This window comes from Rosa chinensis, chromosome 4, assembly GCF_002994745.2.
Source record: "Rosa chinensis cultivar Old Blush chromosome 4, RchiOBHm-V2, whole genome shotgun sequence".
NCBI lineage: Eukaryota > Viridiplantae > Streptophyta > Magnoliopsida > Rosales > Rosaceae > Rosa > Rosa chinensis.
The window spans coordinates 48,517,576-48,535,314 of record NC_037091.1 but is presented as its reverse complement, the minus strand read 5'-3'; the positions used below and the strand labels follow the sequence as shown (position 1 = coordinate 48,535,314).

General features: G+C 40.3%; 1 protein-coding gene across 1 annotated transcript; it reads right to left on the bottom strand.

The window, feature by feature from the left end:
* Window positions 1-1,855: 1,855 nt before the first annotated feature.
* On the bottom strand, window positions 1,856-3,782 carry LOC112196309 (pneumococcal serine-rich repeat protein). Its single transcript, XM_024336629.2, has one exon. The coding sequence runs from the start codon at window positions 3,492-3,494 to the stop codon at window positions 2,196-2,198; it is 1,299 nt and encodes a 432-aa protein (XP_024192397.1). The 5' UTR covers window positions 3,495-3,782; the 3' UTR covers window positions 1,856-2,195.
* Window positions 3,783-17,739: the final 13,957 nt, after the last annotated feature.

The window sequence follows — 17,739 nt, the reverse complement described above, 5'->3', positions numbered from 1 at the left end:
AATATTCTTTCAATCTATTTCAAATTTTATTCTTTAAACAATGTTTGTCATCGTCTATATGACCTTATCTTGCCTCATAATCTCCCAAATAAAACTAAAATTAATAATTTAAAACTTTTAGGAGTTTATGTATATTTTCATGCATCAAACTTTTTATTTTGGGTGGTTTTAGTTGGACCTCCAAATTTGCTATTTGGATCTCCCATACTTGAGGTATACTAAATTTACATTTTAGAATACTTGAAAAGCTAAGTAGACCTCCTTATTTTTTCCAAAACGCTCTTGAATATGAGATACAACAATCTGTTACTCTACTTTTTATCTCTATCTTCAATCACGAGAAGAAGAATGAATCAAAATCACATAATGAGTAAGTCTCTTCTCTACAAAAATTAATCAGAGGGTTGGTTCTCGATCTTAATATGTTGTTGGAATCTCTTTGAATTTGCTAAAAGAAGGATTTCAAGGGTTTTGGGTTGGAAGATTGAGTAATAACTATATCATAATATTCAATCAATTTAGTTTAAGAATATTCCAAATCAAATTGTTTTGAATTTATTTTGTATTAAACGATGGGTCGTGTATAGAAATTATTATTTTTACTTAATTATTTTAGGTAAATTGTAAAACTATATAGGCAATATAAGGATTTTTTTTTAAATAATAATTTAATTGAATGTAATATTTGGTTGGAAGAGGTAAGAAGAGTATTTATTTATTTATTTATTTTTTTCATTTTTCTCTCTTTGTTCTTATTTGTCTTTTCATATAACTTGACAAAGTCTATTAATAATTGAAAAAATTGAAGGTCTAAATATCAAATTCGGAGGTCCAACTAGAATAACCTTTTTTAATTTTTTTTTTTTAATGGGAAGTGAGGTAGCAAGGCATCTTGGTTACGTTAGCGAGTTAGTTACACACCTACCTAGTCAGTATTCAGACCGAAGTCCACGTGAGTATTCCAGCAAATCCAGACTAATCTCTCATCACAGGCGCACGAATCTAAAAACCCCTCAAATCTGCTAGTGCGCATCAAACTTGTAGCAGTTGCGCATCAAACTTGTGTTTAATTAAGTTATCTTTTTATAATACCTTATAGAATAACACATTCTAACTCACAAATTTACCAAGCAAGTATGCACGGCACGACCATTTGGCCCCATTTATAAATGGGACGTCTAAAGTATGCCTAAAAAACAAACAACAAAAACCTCTTGTTTTTAATTCAAAAATAAAAAATATCAAGCAAATTCCATTTTGAACAATAAATTCCATGTTACTCAAAAGACTTTTTGTCCCTCTTTATGGTTGGAGACTTTTTTATCAACGCAAATTCAATGGCACTCCAAAATACAATATTCTCTAAGATTTTTTATTTTCTTATTTACAAAGATAAAATTTGTGTCACTAAATATATTGCTTGATATTTAAATAGGTGCGAGTCTGTTTCCAGGTTTACTAAATCAAATCAAACGGTTGTAAAGCATACATTGACCTAATGACAACCGAAGTGAAAAGTGAAAACGATTGTTTCAACAACAAAAAGTGCCCCAAATGGTGAACTATTGCCAAATTTGGTAATTCACATCCTCAGATATTCAACATATCCTTATATGAAAGTGGAGGGGGACCATTTTAGAGTCAGTAACCTGTAACCATTTCTTTTGTGTATCGATCAAAAAGATAAAAATCCAGTGTAAGTTCCGGAATCAAAATAGTGTTGGGGGATTCCTGTGTTTGTCCGATACCAACCAAACAAGCATGTGTATGCATGTGACCATCTGAAACCTTACAAATTTTGGGTACACATGCATGCAATACTTTATACATATTTTCCACTCCATCACGGTCCAAGTTACAGAAGATTAATATATAACGCTAAAAATAATACAAGTTCCAATACAACCAAAAAAAAAAAAAGAGATGGGTCAACAACATCTTCTGCAAATCTGCATCTTACTCCACCACTACCCACTTCACTCTCTCCATTTGAATACTAAACCCAGAACTTTAAGAACAAGATTCTTGGGGACAATGTGTTACATGGTAATATCACTAATGGAATAGATACCAAGAAATTCAAGATAAATGAACATAGTAGTAATAAACAGGTACTTTAAATTAATTAACAGGCATTTAATGTGTATAATCTCTCGAGTAATCTTCTTTTTCTTCTTCATCTTCATCGATGATCATCAACCTCTCACAGATAGCAAGGAAGGAATTGCAGACAAGTTGGGGGTGGTGTTCTTATCTGAAGTATTCGCTTGTCTAATAATGTCCCTCTTCCCGTCTTTCGAAGAAGGTTTGCTGAAAGCTCTCATGGGGCTAGCGAAGGCCCAACCCCAGCTGCTCCTGCTTCTCCCGTTGACTAGCGGCCCGGGACCACCGGACATTGGCTTCCCGTTCATGTCTTCGGCTGAGGAGGAAACCCAATACGAGGAAGACGAAGAGGATGAAGAAGATGAAGTCATCATGAACCCACTGAAAAGCCCACCACATTTGACACGCTCGGCGCCGTTGCGAACTGCTGATGATGAAGAGTGTTTAGGCTTGCCTTCTCTTTGAGACTCGACCCTTCTGAGAGTGCAGTCGCCGAAACCAGTCGAGATCCGCTCGAAAAAGTCGCCGGAGAAGCTCCGGCTGCCGCAGCCGACAGATCTGGATCTGGAGACCTTCCGCTCGAACGAAGAGGCTGAAGCAGTGGCTTGGCTGTTGGGACTGCTGTCGTCTTCAACGTCACCCACCGCGGTTTCGGCTTTATTCCTCACAGAAGAGCCCAAAGACTTGTCCCTTCCAGCTGCTGCTGTTGTTGCTGTGGCCGAAGATGCGAAGGAGGAGGAGGAAGAAATCTTGGAGTTGTCTCTGAAGCTCTTGTTGTCGATTTTCTTGGAAGTTTTGTGGTGGTGGTAGAGAAAGGACCAGAACCCATTCCTCTTTCTGGGGCTAAAGTCGTCAGCAGCATCCATGAAATGGCCCCTCCGAGGCGTTGCGGTCGACTTGCTCCTCTTGAAAACCATATCGGTGGCGCGGCTCTGACTATCAGAGGAAGCATTAGCAGTCACCTTCTTCTTCTTCCTGGCCAGAAGGAACGAGATCCTGGCCCGCCGGGTGTAATACTCGTCGTGATGAAACGACTCGCCGTTGGCTTTGGGACGGACCGAGAGCGAGAGCGAGAGGGAGGTAGAGGAAGGAGCGGCGACGCTGACACCGCCGGCATTGGTGGCGCCGGTGATGTCAGATCTAAAAGAAGGAGAGGAGGAAGAAGAGGCGGAGTTACGAACGGGGAGAGGGAAGGAGGAAGAGACGAGCTTGCCGAGCTTCTCTTGGAGACAGAAAGCGCAGATCCCACCTGGGTTGTTTCTGTAAGGATGGTCACTGCACTGCATTCCATCTCCCATGTCTTGATCCTGAATAATCTGGTCGTGACCAACACCATTGCCAACACCAATGGCAACCTTCCCTCCTCCTGAGCCTTTGATTCCTTCCATCATTAACAAAACACCACACTTGATCAAGCTTGGATATGATCTTCAACTTGTCGCAGGTGCTAATCTTTTTTGCATTATAATCTAGAGCAACAATTAATAATGGGGTTTTTGGTTTTCTGTGAGGGAGAAGAGAAAGAGAGAGAGGGAACAGAGGAAATAATAATTATAATGGTGGATGGCATTGAAGTAAGGCGGACTGCGGAGAGTGGACTAGGGAGAGAAAAAGAGAGAGAGTCCCCAGGAGCACGTGGAATACTGACTGCTCTACAGCTGAAGAAAAGTGAGAGAAAGAAGACAAACGAAACACTAAATATTTGCAGGGTCCTATCTTGAACCAACGGACCAGCCCCAGCAGAAGAATCTCAAAAGTACTGTACACTAAAGGGTGGGAGGGGGGGGCACCCCTCTACTTTTGCACGGATTCTTTCGAGTGAAAATCAATTGATATCAGTTAAGTTAGGCTCAATGCAAATCTTACCTTAATATCAATTTGTTATCTCACGTTTTATTTCGATCAATCGAATAATACTAGTTAGGTCTTTAAAATGTCAATTTGTTAGGTTTTTTTTTTAAATTAACTTGTGTCTGACAATTTTTTCGTCTAAAATATACGTGTAAGAGTAGCATATTAATTAATGGTGAAAATCTATAATAGCAAATTAACTCATTTTAGAAACTTAGGGCATCTCCAACAGACTAGTTAAATTCAAATTTTAGCTATATATAACTATTTTTAAAGCAAAATTCAACTCCAACAGACTAGCTATTGCTAAGTTAAATTTAGCTTTAACTAAATTGGCTAGCTATATTTAGCTAGAGAATCATGCATAGCTAAAGCAAAAGTTATATTCCTCTCTCATCTTAATTTTGTCCACATGTCAGTTTATGATTTGATAAAATATAGTATATTATTTATAAATAGCTACTACTGCTGGAGCAACATTGTTAAATCAATAGCTATATATCACAATTTTAGCTATATTTAACTACAAAATAATTCATACAGTTGGAGATGCTCTTATGATAGCAAATTAACTAATTTTCAAACAAGAAGAGATGTCTCTTGCTTTCGCTCTCGCAAACCCTAGCAGTGTCGTCACCGTTGTCAAGCACATTGCACACAATCTCAGTTGCGCTTCTACCGTTCATGATGGCCTAAAACGATCGACTGTGTTAACCTCTCTTTTCTTGTGCATTATTGATGGGTATGGATCTGCCATGGCAAATCTCTTTTGGCTGGCGAGGGCGGCTGAAGGGTGGCCTTCGGGTTCGATGTGGTGAATCTCGGAAGGACTGGTCAAGATGGATAGCGGCGCTTGTCTGGATTTTGAGGTCATTGGCGACCATTGGCTGGTTTCTTCTCTAGTGGGTGGCCTTGACACGGTCGCCGTCGGGGATCTATCTATTTTGGTCTTGGTCCTTCGGATTCTGGGTTTGGCCTCTCGGACTCCAGGCTGTGATTATGATGGTGGTGTTTCAAGGAGGCAGAAGGTGCATGAAGTGGTGGTCAGTCGGGGCACAGGCGACGGCGGCTTTCAATAGCGATAGACTGCAGCATAAGGGTGCCTGACTTTAGGTGTCCATATCAGATCACCCTTTCAAGATTTTAGGCTGCTTCTGGGCCCAGTTCGGCCTTCTGTTGGGCCAGACCTCTCCATGGACCCAGGTGGTTTTGGACCTGAGGTTCTGTTCTTTTATGCTATTTTTATATGTTCGGGTCTGCTGATTTTAATTTTAGGTGAATTGAGCCTTTCTAGATTCTATAAAAAGTTTTGGTATAGCTACGCTGTGAGTACCACAATTGCGTGCATTGTCGAGCAGTGTCTCTTTTGCTTGGTCGAGTCTAGTTTTGTTTGGTCTACTAATCTCCTGCATACCCGGATCGCAAGTTTTGATTGCTGGGTCTTCAATTCTCAAGGTCATGACAATGGTTCCGTTGTTGGTAATTATCTTGTGAATGATGAAGATTTACCTTCAAAATTTGCTAGTGTTTCAAGAAAAGTTTCAGAACTAAGCTTTATTGTACAAGAACAAGTGGTTGATGTAGTACATCTTCTAGTTTGTTCTACTTTAGTTTTAAGACCTACACATTTCAAAGGCCAGAAATGCTCCCCATTGGGATGCCCTCTTAAGCGATTTCAATCACTAATCAATGAATTTTTCTTTTCAAAAAACAAATAACTAATTTTCAAGAACCTTTTTTTTTTTTTTGAGTATGAATTTTCAAGAACTTAGGGTAGCAAAGTTGAGGGAATGATAATAAATTACCTACTTTAAAAAAATTAAGGTAACAATAAAAAACTTAAGATAACAAATTTACACTAATAGTGTAAAGTTAGGTAACAAGTTGACTATTTTCCTGTAAAAATATTGGTGAAAAAAAAAATAATAAAGACTAACTTTTTTTTTTTTTAAATCAAGAAGAACTTCATTTATAATGAACTGCTTACAACGAATTTTAGGCAACATCTCTGACATAGAAATGGCCACTAGACTTCACGCTGAAACTCTATAATGACTAACACTATGTAGTAAATATGCACCTTTTACCCAGAACCTTGTTTCTCTTTATAGGCTTATGACTGTGCAAACAATAATAGGATGATGATGCTAAATATCACAGCAGAAAACCACAGCACACGAACACAAAATTTTATAGAGGTTCGACAAAAACTTTGCCTACGTCCTCTGTGTGATCTTTCTTGAGAATCACTAGCACTATGGAGATAACAACTTGATTACAAGTACTTATTGAAATCCCTATGCTAATCCCCAACCCCTTTGCTAGATCTCTCTATCACTCTTGGCTCTCCCTGCCCCTGTGTTTATATGTAGCTGAGATCTCTCTTTGATCTCTTCTCTAATCTGAGGACTCATTATATGACCTCCCTACATCCTTATTTATAGATTATAGGTGCTGGTTACAAACATGTCACATTAGGATTCCTAAAACTATTAGAACAAGGAAAGAGAGCTAGCTTTCCTATTCCTAACTAGAATAGAACTTACTTTCCAGTTCTAAATCAATAGGAATAACTCTTCCTATTCCAAAACCCATTAGGATACTAGAAGAATTCCTGTGCGCACTAATCTTCATTTACCCATCTGGTTTTGTCTTGAATCCTAATCAACTCAGGCATATCAACGAGCCAAATTCACAACAATCTCCACCTTGGTGAGTTGATACCAAACTGATTGCTGCAACCTCCAGGATATCTTGTACTTCTTGAAGTAATCCTAAAACCTTCAAGAACCTTCACCTTGGCAAGACTCTTCTTGCCTCAACACACCTCAAGTGATGAGGTGCTCCACCTCAATCTCAACATGCTGTAAGATCGAGCAGGTTCAAGTAACACTTGAACTCATCCATGGCAATGGTCCTGGTCAAACAATCTGAGACATTCTCCCTTGAATGAACTTTCTCATTTGTTATCTTCCTTGAGTTGACCCAACCTTCGCTGCGATGACCACGAACATCAACGTGTTTCGTCTCTACTTGAAACACTTGATTCCTTGTCAAATTGATGACCCCATTCTTCATCACAGCTTCTTGTTGAATTCCAAACTCACTCATTAATCCATTAAGCCATAATGCCTCTGCGGAAGCTTCTGTTAGTGCCATGCAATCTACTTCAGTGGTAGACAACATCGTAGCTGATTCCATAGTTGCTCTACAGCTCACTAAACCTTCATTACAAGTATAGATATAACTTGTTGCAGGTCTTTTCTTGTCTAAGTCTCCTGCCAAATCTGAACGCTCATGACCAATAATGCATGCTTGTTCTTGTTGTCTTTCAAACACAAATCCATGCTCCTTGGTGTCTCTCAAGTAATACAAAATCCATTTCACTGTTGCCAGTGTCGTCTACCTGGATTTGCGATATACTTGGACATAATGCTCAATGCTTGAGCTAAACCTGGTCTTGTGTAGATTCTAGCGTACATAAGACATCCCACTACTCTTGCATAAGACACATTCATCATCTCATGTAACTCCTTCATAGATGATCTCTGCACACTCAACTGGAAGTGTGCTACTGGTGGAGTAGACACGGGTTCATAAAACAGCCATATTTTTCCCGCTTCTCTGTCCCTCCTTATCTTCACTCCTAGGATCTGTTGTGCAGTTTCTAGATCCTTTATGTCGAATTCCTTCCCTAGTTGTGTCTTTAACTTTGAAATTCTAGACATATCCTGACATGTAGTTAACATGTCACCTAAATAAAGTAGCAATAGTAAAACCATACTATCCTTGAACACATGATGATAAACGCAGCTATTCACTGGTGAGATTTGGTCAAAATCGACCTTTACTTTTTGCGAATACTCCTTGGCCAATACCTGAGCTTTGAATCTCATGGCTTCCTCATCATGCATTCCTTCCTTTTTCCTATAAACCCACTTACAGCCAACCTGATTTCTTTCTTTGGGCTTAGGAACCGACTCCTGAACCAAGTCCTTCTGTTTGGACTTCTTCATTTGTTCTAACATAGCTCCCATCCAACTTTCTTGTACACCATTTGCTATAGCTTCCTGATACGTGGTTGGATCTCCTGGACTGAAACTTAGAGCATACTTGTCCAATGCTATACTTCTCTGGAACTCCTGCCCAAGTGACTGACGAACCGAGTCGTAGGTTTGCAGTGCTAATTGCTCCACCTGAGCTTGTATTAATGACTGTTGTTGTTGCTCTAAGACCCTTTATCATGCTCCACCTGCTCAATTTGCTCCACCTGAGCTGGAGTTTCTTCCATGATCCCTATGGTTAGAGGAACTTCGGTTGCTTTCTCTACAACATCAGTCTTCTTCTTCACCTCACTTGTCTTGACTTCATTGAACGGCATTGTCTCCTCATCCAAAATGACATGTCTACTTAGAACCCTTTTCTTGCTGACAATATCCCATAACTTGTAGCCCTCTACTCCTTTCTCAATACTAAGAAATATGTACTTGCGTGACTTTGGCCTGAGTTTGGTTTGCTCATTGTTGGAAATATGAGCATATGTGCTGCAACCAAACACCCTTAAGTTAGAATAGTCAACTGGTTCTCCAGACCATACCTCCTCTACACACTTGAAGTCCAAGACTTTTGATGGTGACCGATTAACCAAGTAACACGCATGGTTAATTGCATCTGCCCAAAAAGTGTCCGGTAATCCTGCATGCAACCGCATGCTTCTTTCTCTCTCCAAGAGAGTTTTATTCATCCTTCTAGCAGCTCCGTTTTGTTGGAGATTCTCTTTCACCGTGAAGTGTCTAGTGATTCCTTCATCCTTGCAAAATTGTAAGAACCTTTTCATTCTATATTCACTGCCACTGTTACTTCTCAAATACTTGATTTTTCTGCCTGTTAGATTTTCTACTTCTGTTTTCCATTCCTTAAAGTTGGTGAAAACCTCGGATTTCTCCCTCATAAAGTAGATCCAAATCTTCCTCGAAAAATCATCTAAAAAAGTAACAAAGTACTTGAAGCCTCCCATAGACCTTACTGGTGCCGGGCCCCATACATCTGAGTGAATATAATCCAGCAATCCTTTGCTTTTGTTCTCACAATTTGCTAACTTGAATGCCACCTTCTGCTTCCCAAGAGTACAATCCTTGCAGAAGTTCAGTTTGCAAACATTGACACCTTCTAGCTTACCTTTCTTGTGGAGTTCCTGCATTCCTCTTTGACTCATGTGCCCAAGGTGATGATGCCATAGCTCAGTCTTGTCTTTTACCTCAGTAGACGTTGCAACTCCACCGATTATTGTAGTCCCTTGAAGCTTGTATAAGTTGTTAGGTTGAATGTCGCCCTTCATCACAACAAGTGATCCCTTGAGAACTTTGAGTCTTCCCTCTTCAGAGCGATACCTATATCCGGCCTTGTCCAAAGTACCCAAAGATATCAAGTTCTTCCTTAACTTAGGAATATATCTGACATTCTCCAGCGTTCTAACAACTCCATCATGCATTCTGATTTTCACTGATCCAATTCCTAGGATCCTACATGATGAGTCATCTCCCCTAAAAACCTCCCCACTGCTACTGTCCTCAAATGTGTCAAACCATTCTCGGATTGCACACATGTGGAATGTACAACCGGTATCCAAAATCCAATTTCTGAAAGCATTGGAGCTGGCTGCTACCACAAGGAGTTCACCATCATCTTTATCTTGTTTGATGACTACATTGGCTGTGTTTGAACTCCCTGCCATCGCCTTTGCTCTCATCTTCCCTTCTCTGCAGTTTCTTTTCAAGTGGTCTGTAGCACCACATTTGAAGCAACCTTTCTTGTATTTTTCCTTGGATTTTGATGTACCCTTGTTACCAAATTTATCCTTCTTACTCGTCAACTGACCTGTCTCCTTGCCCCTGACATGAATGCCTCCTTCTTGAGAGCTTTCGGTCTCCCTACTCATCTTAAAATAAGATTGAATAGCTTCGGTAATCTCACCGTACTTGAGAGAATCCTTACCGGAAACGAGTTTGGTGATGAAGTGCTCGAATGAAGCTGGTAAAGATCTTAGCAGCATAAGTGCTTTCTCCTCATCTTTATACCTCACATCCACCTTTGATAAATTGGCAACACAAATCTGAATTTTATTCAGATGATCCTGCAGATCCCCGCCTTCTTCCATCCGAAGACTAGAGTTCGTCTTTCAAGAAGAGTTTATCCGCGTCAACCTCTTTGACATTGTTCAATGTCTTACTGATGTCCATTTTCTCACCAATATGAACCTTACCCGCGTAAACCTTCTTGAGATAATCCCAGGTCTCTTTGATGTTCATATTCTCACCGGCACTAGCCAATACATGAACTAGTACATGATCAGCAAGATGTAGCTCTATAAAGCTCTTTGCCTTCTTGTCCATCTTCTGCCAAACCTTGTCTGCCATATCAGTTGCCTTATTCTCTATCATGAGAATAGCCTCGTACAGACCTTGTAGAATCAGGACACTTTTCATCTTCCTCTGCCATAATGTGAAGTTATCCTTCCCATTCAACATAATGGGCATCACATTGCTGCCTGCGTCTGCCTTGTCATCTGCCATTTTAGAAACACCTTGAGCCTAAGCTCTGATACCACTTTGTAGTAAATATGCACCTTTTACCCAGAACATTGTTTCTCTTTATAGGCTTATGACTGTGCAAACAATAATAGGATGATGATGCTAAATATCATAGCAGAAAACCACAGCACACGAACACAAAATTTTATAGAAGTTCGACAAAAACTTTGCCTACGTCCTCTGTGTGATCTCTCTTGAGAATCACTAGCACTATGGAGATAACAACTTGATTACAATTACTTACTGAAATCCCTATGCTAATCCCCAACCCCTTTGCTAGATCTCTCTATCACCCTTGGCTCTCCCTGCCCCTGTGTTTATATGTAGCTGAGATCTCTCTTTGATCTCTTCTCTAATCTGAGGACTCATTATATGACCTCCCTGCATCCCTATTTATAGATTATAGGTGCTGGTTACAAACATGTCACATTAAGATTCCTAAAACTATTAGAACAAGGAAAGAGAGCTAGCTTTCCTATTCCTCACTAGAATAGAACTTACTTTCCAGTTCTAAATCAATAGGAATAACTCTTCCTATTCCAAAACCCATTAGGATACTAGAAGAATTCCTGTGCGCGCTAATCTTTATTTACCCATCTGGTTTTGTCTTGAATCCTAATCAACTCAGGCATATCAACGAGCCAAATTCACAACACACTACAACTAAATGGCAAAGACAACAAGCGCTAGAGCATTAGCATCTCACCTCTCATCCAGCCAAGAAGAACACTGAAACTAGACAACTTACTTGCGTCAACACTAACTTGCCACCCAGAGTCCACCAGACCATCTTTGATCGACCAAGCCAACACTAGTTGTGACCTAAACTCGACCAAAAGGATTGCGGGACATTCCGACCTGGGACTAAAGTAAACCCAACATCGTCACCACCCTATTATCAACACCGTCAACCCACAACTGCTCCAACCGCTATTGCCTCTGACCCTCAACCAGACAGAAACGACCCACTAGAAGGCCAATAATGTTCGTCTGTGCACAATCAGACATTTTTGCTGACCCAAAACCATATAGGAACGTCCCACTAGAAGGCGGAAGAGAAGATTGTCTCTACTACAACCTGTAGTGTCTGATTACCAACAAAATAAAAACAATAAAATAAAACCAAACCCTAAAGCACTAGTAACAACCAAGCTTGCCACCATGGCAAACCCAATCCAGTCACATCGCCGCCCTTGACGGACAATCTCAGTCACCGCACAAGCGGCGCCCTACCCACCATAATCTCCACCTATCAACCCCTCTGTTGCCATCCAAGTAAAACCTGGATTCCGTGCTCAACCATCCACCAAACAAAAGGAACCAGGAACACAACTAACTTTGGCTAGCAATATACATGAACGTTTTTTTTTCTTGTCAGGTTAGCGATATAAATTTTTGTAATGCCCCGTACCTTAAAGTTTTTACTAGTTACTTTTTACCGTTAGTGACCGAGGAGTTGACCTTTTCTTTTGTCGGTTAAGTTAGGAAATTTCTTTGTGAATGTCGTAGTATACGAAAAATCGAGTCCGTGGACACGTAGTTTGTTTAAATCGGAGATTCTACAGAAAAGTTATGACCAAAATGGAAGTTACTATTCATGGAGGTTTTTTTTTCATATTTTAAGAGGAAAGTGGGTAAAAATGTGAGAGAGAGAGAGAAATCGGGACAGACCCGACTCCAGCCCCCCCTTCTCTTTTTCTTCTCTTCGAACTGAAACCCATTTCCGGTGAGATCACCACCGCCGGCCTTGTCACCGGCCATCTCAGCATCCTCTCTCCCTCCTTTTGCATCTAAGGTAAGATTTTCGATTGGGTAACTGTGTTTTTCTGAGATTGAGGAAGAAATTTCCAGAAATGGGGAAAATCGGGTTTTACTTTGATCTCCGGTTTCCAGCGGTTTCTGGCCTGATTCTTTGAGGGTTTTGGTTGTTAGTGAGGTGCTAAACGTGTTCTTAACCTTGTTGCAGCTTATTTTGATTGGTGGAGGAAGATTTGAAGGTGTTTGAGAGTGTGAACAGTAACTGTTGAGTTCTTGGTTTTTGTTTGATTTTTCCGGCCATTTCTGCTTGATTTTGGTTACTGTTGCAGGTATAGAGATTGTTGGGTGTGTTGTGAAGTTGATTTTGAATTAAATAGGTTGACCGGAATTGGATTTAATCTTTGAGTTTTGTGTTAGACTTGAGATTGTTGGGTATTGAGATTTCTTTGGAATTTGATGTTGAATATGGTTGTTGATTATTATGGTTTATAAATGTTATGGGTTAAGTTTCTTGGTAAAAGGCTTTTGTTGAATTATTTTGTTGGGAAATTAGAGAGGAGATTTGGGATTTGAAAAGGAAAAATTAAGAGAGAATTTGGAGAGTTTGGGAAGAGAATTATTTTATAATTTGGTGGTTAGTTTTGGTTAAGAAATTGAAATTAAGTTGGTTAAGTTATCGAAACGATCCTTGTGAAGATTAGAGTTTTAAGAGCATTGAAATTGTAAGGATTCTGAAAATTCGAGAGTTGAATCCTAAATTGAAGAATTGGTTGTTAGAGGAAATATCTTTTGAGTAATGAGTATTAATTTCCAAAGGATTAAGCTTTGACTCTTAGATTAATTTTCTTATCGAGGTTAATTTTATCCTGTCCATTTACTACAGGACGTACTGATCCCTCGAGAGAGGAGGACACGGGCAGGCAGCGGGATTAGCTGTGAGACTTACCTATGAGTGGACTTTTATTTTATGTAAATAATGCATGCAGTAGGGTATTAAGTTTTTAATGGAATACTATTTGAGTAAATGTGGTATCATGAAAGAAATGGATTTAAAGAAAGAAGTTGGCAAGGAGGCTATCTTTGGAGCATGCGTATATTACCTAGTTGGCAGTCCCTTCTAGGTAATAGTCTGGTTGGCAATCCCTTCCAGACTACATCCCGGTTGGCAGTCCCTTCCGATGCGTCACCTGGTTGGCAGTCTCTTCCAGATGACATGAGGTAGTTAGTTGGCAGTCCCTTCTAACTACCTGTGGCAGTCCCTTCTACCCACCGCCTCCTATTCCTGTTGGCAATCTCTTCCGATGCGTCATCTGGGTGGCAGTCCCTCCCAGATGGCATGAGATGACTAGACAGCAGTCCTTTCTAATCATCAAATGAGTTTTCTTGAAAAGAACTGAGTTGGAAATATTTTGGAATCTCGCTGCATGTCGGTTTTGTTAACAAGAGAAATGGGGAAGCATTCAATTAATCGTTTTATAACTTGTTTCAGTTTTGTCCACTCACTCTAATGGTTTTTAAATGTTTTCCCCTGGACCCTTTGGTTTCAAATGCCCAGGTTTCAGATTGGCCGAGATCGCGTCCAGGGACTTGAGGCATAGGAATCAGCGCTTCCGTTTTTTACTGTAGGTTAATACTTAACCTACCTTATATGATATCGGCTTAGTTATGTAGCACTGCTCTGATAACCTTCTATTTTGAAGAATGTTAATGCTTGAGAATCTGTTATAATATTGAAGTTATGTGGAATTTGTACTTTCTGAATGTAAATTATACATGTGGAATGTAAATATTGGATTGCGCATGTGAGTAGGAGTTTATTATTAACCATATCCAGGTTTTGTGAAATTTGGGGTAGCCTATTTTAGGGGAGGTTCTGCCTGTTTTTCTGTAGGATTTCACCTGAAGTGGGCCCCACAAGCTCATATCTGGATTTCGGGGTGAAACTTGGGTCGGGTCCTGTCAATTTTGGTTATGTTTTTATTTTATAACTTTGGCAATCTTCGGGGGCTTTTTTTTTTTAGTGCTTTGTCGACAACCTGATGGTTATTTCTTCATTCCTTTGCTCTTCCTTTTCTTTGTTTTCTGTTATGCTATGTTTAAGGGATCAGGATCCTCTCCTGAGCAACTTCCCCTCCTAACCTACCTAAGCTTTTAATTAGATTTTGACACGTGGCCATAATGAATCTAATGGTCTACGATTTTTGGTTTATCTTTTTTTTTTTTTCCTCTCTCCCCTATCCTTCTCTTCCTTCACCCATAGTGCCTCATGTCTCCTTCCAGTTCTTCTTCACTCAGCACCAATACAAAGTAAACCTCCAATCCTGCCTCCCACAACCCCTATAACTGGATTAGGGAGCCTTGATGAAGAACGAATGGGATAGATATCTAAGCACAAAGGTTTAAAACCAATTTCTAGAACAGGGATTCTATATCCGGTGACGGCGAATTTGACGATGAAGGTGACATAGTAAGATTCGACAAAGATCTCTGGCTGACGTTGCAAGAAGATGGAGAGGTCGGCTTGGATTTTGTCATAGACGGCTGGATTTCGTTGGATTGGAGGTGGTTTGGTTCTATCTGGAATGACTGCATTTGGGATTGTGATGAAGACATGCATCTGTAATTTTTTCGATACGGAGGTTGGGGTTGAATTGTTAAGAAAGTTGAAGACTTAGAGCTGACAACAATTGTGAGGAAATCGACAAGAAAGAATAAGGAGGTTGGGGTTGAATTGTTAAGAGAATAGGGAAGACTTGGATTGATTGAAGCCTTGAAGGGCCTCTGTAATTGGCCAGCACAGTAAACCCACTGTTTCTGTTGCCATTGAACACTGATGGATCATAGATTCATAGGTCACTTGAGCTATGGATCATTGCCAGATTTCATAATCGGCTTTGGATTTAAGGACAATGTATTCCGCGTTTTCTACTACAATTTTCCAAATACCTTGTCCAAGTTGAAATTTGGGGTTCTGTTTTTGCTTTGCTTGTAAAATTTGAGAGAATGTCGATGAAATTTTGCTATAAATTGTTGTGAGAGACTTGTTTATATTGATCCTTTGCTTGGAGAGGAGGTTCTCTCTTCTCATTTGAATGATTTCTGTATATTCTAGGTCATTCAAATGTTGGATTGGATGGAGGCTTTGGAAACGTTTTCAAGGGTTGGGTGGATGAGAGAACATTCAATACCTTCAAAGGTTGGCACGGGAATTATTATTGTTATCAAGAAATGGAACCAAGAAGGCTTCCAAGGCCTTGAAGAACAGTAGAGAGAGAGAGAGAGAAAAAAAAGCTAAGCTTCTTGAAGACCATTAGATCTAATAGTATACACATGTCACCATCTCCTTAAAAGCTTAGGTAGCTCAGGTGAGAACTTAGCTTAGGATAGGATCCTCTCCCATGTTGGAGGGGTTCACCATTTTGGGTTCCCATTATGTTGTGCAGCTGATTTGGATCGCCTTTTGCACATGCTCTAATGGCCATTAATTCTTCTTCACTGTAGTAGGATTTTGGTTGGTTCCTGGCTAATCAATATGGGCGGCTGGTTCGGGTGGCAAGGGCATTTTTCGTTTTACATTTGTCTTCCCTCCATATTGTTAGGCGAGGCTCGCTGTATTATTTGGTTAACTCATGTCCTTCTTAGCTCAGAGACCTCTCTATACTGTGGGGCTGTTTGTCTTGAATCCACACTTCAGAGATGGACTCAACAAAGTCTTTCCAATTGGCAGATTTGACAATCTAGGCAAAGCTTCTTATGGTGGATGGTCAACTCAAAGGCGTTGGTTGCGTTGTAGTTGGCATGGTAACCGTATACAAACAACTTAGATGGAGTTGCTTCCCGAAGGAATCCCTGGCTCCTTGGTGGCAGATTAAAACTTAGGGCTGGGCACGGTCCCAGACCGGCACCGATTTTACAGGGACCGGGACCGGCAATGTCAATTCTGGCCGGTCTTGCAATTGAGGAAAACTGGGATAGGGCTAAACCCGGACCGACACTAGTTTTATAGGAACCGGGACCAGGACCGGGACTGATAGTCAAGAACCGGACCGATCTTGCAGCTGCAGAAAACAGGGACTGAACTGAAATATACCATCGAAAATCTACAAAGAAATATCACCAATCAATACATAAACACAAGTAAACAGAGAGAGAGAGAGAGTATATCAGATCCACCAGAAGCGATTGCCTGATTTGCCTCCCATTCCAGGCCTCTTTCGATCTTTCCCTTGCCACTCTTCTTGGACCTGCAACCACAGTCATGTCAATTCTCTATCAAACTCAGAAGATAGAAAATTAGAAAGTGATCTTAATCCCTGATAAGCTAAAAGACTCGACAAGCATATAGAAATATAGAATGAATTGGTGCAAAGACGCAAGAGAGTGAACAGACCTGGGACACAGACACAAGAGTGAGAGATGAGAGGCTGGAGGCGGAGTCATGGAGAAGAACAGAGCCCAGAGGTGAGGAAGACCGATTGTGACCGATTTCTGGAAGATCGATTGTGACTTATGAGGAACAGAGGGACTGATGGAGGCGGAGTCGCAGAGAGCTGAGGAAGTGAGGCTTGAGGAAGAATGGAAGATCGATTTGGGAATTGGGATAATTAGATTTTAGGTCTACGTAATGTTAACATGTGGTCATGTCCATACTAACACAATACACTTTGAAAACTAACCTCTAATTGGACGACACGTACACAAGCTCGGGTTTTCCGGTCCATGCAGTCACCCGCCAGTCAAGAACTGAGACCGGACCGCCAAGTTGAGTATAGGGACCGAACCGGCCCGAAATCACATATTTTCAGTCTAAAACCCGGCCCGAACCGGCTGGTCCGGATCGGTCCCATCCGTTTTTTCGGTCTTTCGGTTATTTATGCCCACCCCTATTAAAACTTAATATGCTGCCCACTTGAATTGTACTAAGCATAACCTAGCTTTGGTGGACTACTTCCTATTCTTCTCAAGGTTAATGTGAAGCAGGTCTCATTCTGGGTTTGTTTCTTCCCTAAGTTGTGTCAACTTAAGTAAAATACTTCTTAGCCTTCATAGATGTCTTCTGTGTTTGCCTCCTGCATGTTACCAAGCCAGAAAAAAGGTGCAATGAGGTGATTTTATCTCTGTATCTTTTGTTTTAGACAATAAGGTCACGAAAATCAAATTGCTTCTGCATCCCATCTCATGTTCAAATCATCACCGCCTCACAATTTTCATAATGGGACTTTTCTCAGTTTGATAAGGAGATTTAGACGGAATTCTTGTAAAATTAAAATAAAATAATATAGAAATATCTTAGGAAATAAGAATGAAAATATATATAAGGAAATGAAATAAAGTAAGAAAATAATATAAAATTAATATAGGAAAACTTATCGAGTCGAGGCGTGCAAACGCATTGTCCTAAGAGAAGATTCGTCCCCTACTGCACAGGGTTGAATGA